This window comes from Vipera berus, assembly GCF_964194415.1.
Source record: "Vipera berus genome assembly, chromosome: 16".
Taxonomy (NCBI): domain Eukaryota; kingdom Metazoa; phylum Chordata; class Lepidosauria; order Squamata; family Viperidae; genus Vipera; species Vipera berus.
The window spans coordinates 7,674,358-7,683,362 of NC_138219.1; the positions used below are offsets into that span (position 1 = coordinate 7,674,358).

General features: G+C 52.9%; 1 protein-coding gene across 5 annotated transcripts in view; it reads left to right on the plus strand.

Moving 5' to 3' along the window:
• Positions 1 to 6,773, plus strand: part of PKLR (pyruvate kinase L/R) — a gene marked incomplete at its 5' end in the record, with an annotated part of 10,655 nt that extends 3,882 nt beyond the window's left edge. For 2 of the 5 annotated variants that reach the window (XM_081340545.1, XM_081340549.1), the window contains 10 exons: positions 850 to 1,026; positions 1,320 to 1,411; positions 1,963 to 2,094; positions 2,223 to 2,409; positions 2,749 to 3,019; positions 4,067 to 4,217; positions 4,768 to 4,920; positions 5,043 to 5,209; positions 5,471 to 5,652; positions 6,520 to 6,773. In XM_081340545.1, coding sequence (XP_081196671.1) covers positions 850 to 1,026; positions 1,320 to 1,411; positions 1,963 to 2,094; positions 2,223 to 2,409; positions 2,749 to 3,019; positions 4,067 to 4,217; positions 4,768 to 4,920; positions 5,043 to 5,209; positions 5,471 to 5,652; positions 6,520 to 6,626 — 1,619 coding nt within the window. In that variant the 3' untranslated portion in view covers positions 6,627 to 6,773. Of the gene's footprint in view, positions 677 to 846; positions 1,027 to 1,319; positions 1,412 to 1,962; positions 2,095 to 2,222; positions 2,410 to 2,748; positions 3,020 to 4,066; positions 4,218 to 4,767; positions 4,921 to 5,042; positions 5,210 to 5,470; positions 5,653 to 6,519 lie in introns of all 5 variants that reach the window. The other 3 variants (XM_081340546.1, XM_081340547.1, XM_081340548.1) reach the window with 3 other exon arrangements.
• Positions 6,774 to 9,005: the final 2,232 nt, after the last annotated feature.

The window sequence follows — 9,005 nt, forward strand, 5'->3', positions numbered from 1 at the left end:
GATTTGTTTCAAAAGTTCTTGCTGTGTTCTTGATTTTCCCTTTTCCCTCCCTCCCTTGCTTTCCTTTCCTTTCCTTTTTTCCTTCCCTGCCTCTTCCTTTCTTTTCCCTCTCCTTCCTTCTTTATCTTTTCCTTTCCCCTCCCCTCCTTTCCCCTTCTCTCCCCTTCCTTCCTTCCTTCCCTTCGCTCCCTCTGGCATTTATTTCCTTCCCTTTCTACTCTATTCTCTTTCCTTCCCCAGAGTTTTATTCTCTTCTCCTCCCCCCCCCCGTGGAAACCAAAGAAATGCATAAGGAATGTTGCCTGTTCCCAGGCACTCTCTGTCTCTCCCTCCCCCCCCTCTCTCTCTCTGGGTTGGCCTACCTCACAGGGCTCCGATGAAGATAAAAAAGGGGGAGGGGGAATCCCCAGCAGGGCTTCCTGCCTGCAGCTTCGGGACAAAAGGAGAAATCCTTCCATTCTTTCCAGAGGCATACAGCAGTTAGGATAAAAGCATGACCGGACCACAGAATAAGGAAGGCACTTTTGCGAGAGATTAGCTTGGAAGCTCCGCAGCGTCCCTGATGGCGGATGCCGTGGACTTGGGACTTAGATAGTAACTGTTTAACTAGGAAAGTCAGCACGGACTTCCAGGTGTAAGCTGGCAAGGAGCTTTAGAAGGAGGAGAAAGATGGACGGTGGGTCCCAAGCTGGGCCTGGGGGGGGAAAAGGGGTCGGCGGGTTTCTCCGTTGCTCCCAAGGGCGGTCCGTGCAAAGCTGGACCTCGAACACAGAGGTGGTGATTCTGCCATAATTGCGTGCGGCTCGGTAAGTGAGCCCAGCTTCATCCTTTTCCCGCCCTCACCAGCAGGTGCCGGGATCCAGCCCCACGACATGGCTGCCCTCACCCAGGAGCTGGGCACAGCTTTCTTCCAACAGCAGCAGCTGCCCTCCTCCATGGCCGACACCTTTTTGGAGCACCTGTGCCTGCTGGATATTGACTCCGAGCCCATCACCGCCCGGAGCACCAGCATCGTCTGCACCATCGGTGAGGGTGTGTGTGTGTGTGTGTGTGTGTGGCTTTGAGGTGAAATGCATTGTGGGAAAGGGATGGGGAAGATGGGTGGGGAAGGACAGGGACCGACACACACACCCCTCCCTCGGCGGTCCCCGTGCGATTTTGCAAGAAGGATGCTTTGGGCAAAATCGAAAGGGCTGTAGAATTGGCAGAATGCAGGGGAACCTGACAATTTTGAGGGTCTGTCTTGCCCTGAGGAGGCTCCCCAGAAAGCAGTTTTTTCCTCCTCTCTCTCTCTCTCTCTCTCTCTCTCTCCATTGTAGGCCCAGCATCGCAGTCGGTGGAGATGCTGCGTGAAATGATCAAAGCTGGCATGAATATTGCACGGCTTAATTTTTCGCATGGATCGCACGAGGTACCGAGAAGGGAGGAATTAGAAGGGAAGGAGAGAGGAAGGAAAGAACAAATTAGAGGGGGGGGAGAAGGAAGGAAGGAAGGAAGGAAGGAAGGAAGGAAGGAAGGAACAGGCAGGGAGGAAGGGATTAGAATGGAAGGAGAGAGGAAGAAGGGAAGGAAGAAAGTGGAAGGAAGGAAGAAATTAGAGGGGAAAGAAGGAAGGAATTAGGGGAAGGAGGGAAGGAAGGAAGGAAAGGAAAGGAAGAAGGAATGGACAGGGAGGGTGGGATTAGAATGGAAGGAATAAAGTGGAAGGAAAGGAGAAAGGAAGGAAGGAAGGGAAAAAGGAAAGAAGGAACAAACAGGCAGGGAGGAAGGGATTAGAATGGAAGGAGAGAGGAAGGAGGGGAGGAAGAAAGTGGAAGGAAAGGAGAAAGGAAGGAAGGAAGAAATTACAGGGGAAAGAAGAGAGGGAGGAATTAGGGGAAGGAGGGAAGGAAGGGATTTCTGAGATGGCAACCAGGGGGGCAAAGTGGTGCAGACCTTGAATTCAATTGCATTTCATTTCAGTACCACGCAAAGTCCATTGCAAATATCCGGGAAGCAACCCAAAGCTTCGCCAGGAATCCTCTTTTCTTCCGGCCCGTGGCCATCGCTCTGGACACCAAAGGCCCTGAAATCCGGACAGGGTTGGTTAAAGGGGTAAGATGGAGGGATAAATTTAAAACTTCTTTTATTTTCCCCCAGTCTCAAACCGGTGTTGTTAAGGAAGGCCAATTGTTACGGGAGTAACACTTCCTTGCATCCCGCTCCTGGATCTTTTTTTCCAGGGCGAGAACAACGAAGTGGAACTGGTCAAAGGATCCCACCTGATCGTGACCACCGATCCGGCCTATCGGGAGCAATGTGATTCGCAGACAGTTTGGGTGGATTACGCCAACTTGCCGAAAGTGGTTAAGGTTGGCGGACGGATCTTCATTGATGACGGGCAGATCTCCTTACTGGTCAAGGAACTCCGTAAGTGTTCTCCCATTGGGCGGGTGGATCCCTTTAGCTCCTTAGACCTTGGCAACTTTAAGAGGGGTGGACTTCAACTCCCAGAATCCCCCAGCCATCTTGCTTTAAGAGGGGTGGACTTCAACTCCCAGAATCCCCCAGCCAGGCTGCTTTAAGGTGAATGGACTTCAACTCCCAGAATCCCCTAGCCAGCACGCTGATTTTTTTTTAAAAAAAAGTTACTTTAAAAAAGTATGGTTTTAAAGGGGGCGTCGCTCTTCCAGATCCAACTGAAATCTTCATTCCTTATTTTGTGTCCCCGCCTTCCTCGCCCACCCTCGTCTGTTCGCTAACCACTAGGTCCCGACAGTTGTGCGGTCGAGGTGGAGAATGGCGGGATGCTCTGTAGCCGGAAGGGAGTCAACTTGCCGGGGGCTAAAGTGGACCTGCCAGCCTTGTCCCAGCGGGACAAAGAGGACCTGGAGTTCGGGGTGCAACAGGGGGTGGATATGATCTTCGCCTCCTTTATCCGCAAGGCGGGCGATGTGATGGGCATCCGGCAGGCGCTGGGCGAACGCGGCCACCACATCAAAATCATCAGCAAAATCGAAAACCACGAGGGGGTCAAGAGGTAGCCTTCAAAAGCTTCTTTTTCTGGACCTACAGGCAGTCCGTGACTCACACGCTTCATTTAGTGACCACACTTACAACAGCGTTGAAAAAAAGCAACGCATGACCCCTTTTCACACTTAACGACCGTTGCAGCATTCCCCCGTGGTCACGCGATCGAAGGTCAGAAGCCTGGCAGCTGAATCGTATTTATGATGGTCGCAGTATCCGGGGTGTGTGTGTGTGTGTGTGAGAGAGAGAGAGACAGAGAGAAAGAGAGAGAGAGATATCCCCCTTTTGCGACCTTCTGACAAGCAAAGCCAGTGGGGGGAAGGCAGATTCGTTTAACGACCGTGTGACAAACTTTCTGTCTGCAGTGATTCACTTAACAACCAGGGCAAGAGAGGTCATAAATTAGGGCAAAAATCAGTGGAATGACCTGCCTCCAGAAGTTGTGAATGCTCCAACGCTGGAAGTTTTTAAGAAGAGACTGCACAGCCATTTGTCTGAAATGGTACAGGGTCTCCTGCCTGAGCAGGGGGTTGGACTAGATGACCTCCAAGATCCCTTCCAACACTGTTATTCTGCTTTCCTTCCCTTCCTTCCTTCCTTCCTTCCTTCCTTCCTTCCTTCCTTCCTTCTGAATCTCTGTTGCTAAGCCAGGTGATGGTTAAAAAGAGTCATACCTCATTATATGGCGTGGTCATTAAAGCAGATCAACGCAGTTGCTAAGTGAGTCTTGCCATCGCTAAGCAACTCCGGACTCCCCCCCCCCCCGCCGTGAATTTTGCTCATCAGAAGCCAGCTTGGGAAGGTCACAAAGTGGGATCATGTGACCCTCTGGATGCCGCAACCATCGTAAATGCATCCTTGCCAACCCCCAAAATCGGACCACCGGATTGTGGGGCATGCTGTGATGGTCGTAAGTGCGAGGAGCAGTCACATGCCACTTTTTTCCTTTCCCGGTGCAGTTGTAACCTTGGCTGCTAAACGAATGTCGTAAATTGAGGACCACCTGTAGCCTTCCAGCAGGCTGAGCTTCAGCTGTAATCTTTGATCTTGTCTTGAGGTTTGATGAGATCCTGGAAGCCAGCGATGGCATCATGGTGGCTCGTGGGGATTTGGGGATTGAAATCCCCGCCGAGAAGGTTTTCCTGGCTCAGAAGATGATGATTGGCCGGTGCAACCGTGCGGGAAAACCGGTTATCTGCGCCACACAGGTGAGCTGCACAAAATGCCACACCTGGCGGGTTAGGCTCCTTCAACCAACAGGTGGCGCTGTTTCATAGAAGGGACTCAAAAGGAGGACCTCTGCTGGGCGAGTGGGGATAATTGGAGGTGGATAGAGAGGACGGTCTCCCATTGGCCCTGCAAGTAAGGGAGAAATGTTGAGATGGGTGGACTTCAGCTCCCAGAATTCCCCAGCCAGCAGGCTTTAAGATGGGTGGACTTCAACTCCCAGAATTCCCCAGACAGCTGGAATTAAAATGGGTGGACTTCAATTCCCAGAATTCCCCAGCCAGCATACTTTAAGAGGGGTGGACTTGAACTCCCAGAATCCCCCAGCCAGCTTGCTTTAAGAGGGGTGGACTTCAGCTCCCTGAATCCACCAACCAGCCTGCTTTAAGATGGGGGGGGGACTCCCAACTCCTTGAATTCCATAGCCTGAATGCTTTAAGATGGGTGGACTTCGACTCCCAGAATCCCCCAGCCAGCACCCTCCGCCCCAGTCTGACTTCACGGAGCTGAGATGCCACTTTCTTTGGACAGATGCTGGAGAGCATGATCAAAAAACCTCGTCCCACCAGGGCAGAAAGCAGCGACGTGGCCAACGCCGTCCTGGATGGGGCCGACTGCATTATGCTGTCCGGGGAGACAGCCAAGGGGGCCTACGTGGTGGAGGCTGTGCGGATGCAGCATGCGGTAATGGGAATGGGAAGCTCACTAGCCAAAGATTGGCCTGGGCATGGCAGAAGAGAAAGAAGGGAGGAGGGGGGAAAAACGACAACACGCTTTTCTGCGTTTTTCTCTCCTTTAACGCACAGATCGCCCGAGAGGCCGAAGCCGCCATGTACCACCACCAGCTCTTCCAGGAGTTGCGGAGGCTGACGCCCTTAAGCCAAGATCCCACCGAGGTGACCGCCATCGGGGCCGTGGAGGCCTCGTTCAAATGTTGCGCAGCGGCCATCATCGTCCTGACCGCCAGCGGCAGGTGAGAAGAAGGGCAAGCCCAAGATTGGGGGTCTCCTTGCTTGTTGCACAAGGGAGAGGGGGGGGAGGTTGGGGGTCCGCTGGGGCCGTTAGCAGCGTGCACAAAATGACGGAGGCCAGCGTTCCCGGGCGGGCGGACGGGGTTGTCAGAACGGAGCGGTCAGGATGCCAGTAAGGAGCAAAGTCCCGGGTTCGAATTTCCCACAAATTTGGCAGGGGCGATTCTCTTTCCCTTTCACCCTGAGTCTCTGCCCAAATCCAGGTCTGCGCAGATCCTCTCCCGCTACCGGCCTCGGGCTCTCATTATCGCCGTGACGCGGGACCAACAGGTGGCCCGCCAAGCTCACCTCAGCCGCGGTGTTTTCCCGGTCGTGTGCCACGGCGCTAAGCAGGAAACCTGGGCGGAAGATGTGGATCGCCGGGTGCAGTTTGGGATCGAGATGGGTGAGTTTCTGGAATTTGAGTTTCTGAGGAAATTCTTAGGCCGTTTGTCAATTCTAGGGCTGGCCGATATCCCACTGGTAGGGCCCCTGCTAGGCTGAACTGCCTTGCCGGAAAACACCACCTGTTGAATGAACATACTTCGCCAGCAGATATTCTATGGATTCTCTCTCTCTCTCTCCCTCCCTCCCTCCCTTTATTCTATCCATCTATCTGCTGTGTGTCTGTCTGTCTGATCTTTTCCTGTCTCCCTTATATATCCCTTCCTTCCTTCCGTCTATCTTCCTTCCTTCCTTCCTTCCTTCCTTCCTTCCTTCCTTCCTTCCTTCTTTCTTTCTTTCTTTCTTTCTTTCTTTCTTTCTTTCTTTCTTTCTTTCTTTCTTTCTTTCTTTCTCTTTCTTTCCTCTCTGATCTATCATCTGTCTCTCTCTCTCTCTCATCTCTTTTCCTGCCTCCCTTATATATTCCTTCCTTCCTTCCTTCCTTCCTTCTTTTCTTCCATCTGTATCTTCTTTCTTTCTTTCTTTCTTTCTTTCTTTCTTTCTTTCTTTCTTTCTTTCTTTCTTTCTTTCTTTCTTTCTTTCTTTCTTTCTTTCTTGCTTCTTTCTTTCTTTCTTTCTTTCTTTCTTTCTTTCTTTCTTTCTTTCTTTCTTTCTTTCTTTCTTTCTTTCTTTCTTTCTTTCTTCCCTCCCTCCCTCCCTCCCTCCCTCCCTGCTTTCCTTACCTATCAACCTACCTCATCTATCATCTCTGTCTGTCTGTCTGTCTGTCTATCTATCTATCTATCTATCTATCTATCTATCTATCTATCTATCTATCTATCTCTTTCCCTCCCTCCCCTGAGTCACCTTTTCTCCCTCCCCCTTCCAGGCCGGGTCCGAGGCTTCCTACGCTCAGAAGACGTGGTGATCGTTGTTACCGGATGGCGGCCTGGGGCTGGTTTCACCAACATCATGAGGGTGCAGCAGGTGCCGTGAGCACCGCGTCGTCCCGGCTGAAAGCCGCCCCCCCCTTCTCCCCGGTTGCTGAAGGCTGTGCTCCCTGTGCTTGGCAGCCTGTCTCCTGCCCCGCGGTGGTTGGGATTGGGTTCCACCTTTGGCTTAAAGACGTGCGTGAAAATCTCCCTCCTTGCTTTTTTTGGTCTCCCGGGCAAAATGTGCCAGAATGGCTATTGGCGTTGGCGGGCTGGCGGCAGAGCCGATTGCTCTGGGGGGGGGGGGCGAGGTTTTTAAAATTAAGTTTAGAATTATGGCTTAGACATCAGATCTTGGATTGCCTGCTCACCAGGGATAATCCTTCCCTCTCATTTTCCTTCCTTCCTTCCTTCTTTTTCTTCTCCTTTTCTTTTCTCCCCCTTTCCTTTCCTCCTTTCCTTTCTCTTCTCATTTTCCTTCCTTCCTCTCCCTCCCTCCCTTTCCCCCCCTCCCTTTCTCCTTCCTTCCTTCTTCCCTCCCTCCTTCCTTCCCTCCCTTCTTTTTCCTTCCTTCCTTCCTCCCTCCCTTTTTTCCCCTCCTTCCCTCCCTCCCTCCCTCCCTCCCTCCCTTCCTTCCTCCCTTCCTTTTTTCCCCTCCCTTCCTTCCTTCCTTCCTTCCTCCCTCCCTCCCTCCCTCCCTCCCTCCCTCCCTTCCTTCCTTCCTTCCTTCCTTCCTCCCTCCCTTTTTTCCCCTCCTTCCCTCCCTCCCTCCCTCCCTCCCTTCCTTCCTCCCTTCCTTTTTTCCCCTCCCTTCCTTCCTTCCTTCCTCCCTCCCTCCCTCCCTCCCTTCCTTCCTTCCTTCCTTCCTTCCTTCCTTCCTTCCTTCCCACCTCCAGGAAGGGACTACTTCAGAATATATTCTTGTACTTTTGCACATTTCTTGACTGCTAAAAACACAGCAGCCCTCACCCTGCTTCTGTCCTCTGCTGTGAGCTCTTCGTAAGGAAGACGCGGAAGCCCAGCCTTCGAGTCTCTCTTTATTATTGAAAACTCTTTGAGGTACAACGACCAAACTAAACCGAACGTAATTTTTTTAAAAAAACAAAGAAAAAAAACCCCGGAAACCCCAAACAAGCTTCAAACTCTCCTCCTCGCGATATGAAACCTACAAGCTCCATACACCGAGCGACGCGGCGTGCAAAAGTGGCGAGCTCGTCGTGGTCTTTGGTGCCTAGAATAATCGCGCGCACATCCAGAGGCAGGCACGCGCGCAAAACTCACACCGCAGAGACGGGCGCGCAAAGGCGTACGCGCTCGTGCACACACACACACACACACACACACACGTGTACACCCAAGCTCAGAAGTGGCCGACCCACAAAGGGGGGCCCCCTCCCAACGCATTCACGCTTGGCGCTCCCTTGCGATTCGTTGGATAAAGAGGCTCCCCTGGCCAGCACCCGCGCAAAAAGAAACCCCACGGAGACGAAGCTCTGCGGGGAGAACCTGTGGGTCATCTCCAGGCCGACCAGAAAGAGGCCTGTTCTTCAATCTGCTCTTCGTATGGAGGGACGTTATCCTAGCCCAGGGGTAGGCAACCTTGGCTCTTTTATGACTCGTGGACTTGAACTCCCAGAATTCCTGAGCCAGTGTTGGCTCAGGAATTCTGGGAGTTCAAGTCCACGAGTCATAAAAGAGCCAAGGTTGCCTACCCCTGTCCTAACCCAAGTGCCAACCACCACCCCCCGGGAGCCCCGGATATGGGTACCGCCACAAGCTATCGCACCCCAGGCCAAGCGAGACAAGGGAGCACCTCTTCTTCCACCCCCCACCCCCCCGACGGTGTATCTATGGGGAACAGCAGCTACAGATGGCTCTACCCGATCGAGTGTAAACAAGGACTTCTGGAATGTTTTTCAGTCTACGCGATTGAATTCTCCTTCCAGAGGAGACTAAGGGCGAAGGGTAAAGGGGTCAGGAAGGCGATTCAGGACCCTCTCGCTGGCCGTGTGCAGCGCAGAGGTATCTGCTGGGTGGGTCCAAGCTGGCCGAGACTCGCCTGGAAGGGTGAGTCTCTAAACAGCAAGACAAGCACCGTGACTTGCCCCGGGCGTGCAGGAGGGACCCCGTTAGTTCTCCAGGCGGTTTTCTTCCCAGCGACGGGATGGAATGGGACAACTCGCCCTTGCCGTCTTTCCACCACCGACTCGCCACGGCCAACTCGTCCCCGGGACAGCCCCCCCCCATGCAGAACGATTCAACACGGGATAGCTGAAGAGCGGGACAAGTCGCGTTGCAGCTCATCTCATCCCGGAGGACTTGAGAAGGCTCAAACCTTAAGCCAGACAAGGCCCGCTGCAATTCCGTCGTCCCTCTGTGGAGTTATCCCACGTTGAACGAACAGAATCAGGAAGGGTTGGAAGGGACCTTGGAGGTCATCTAG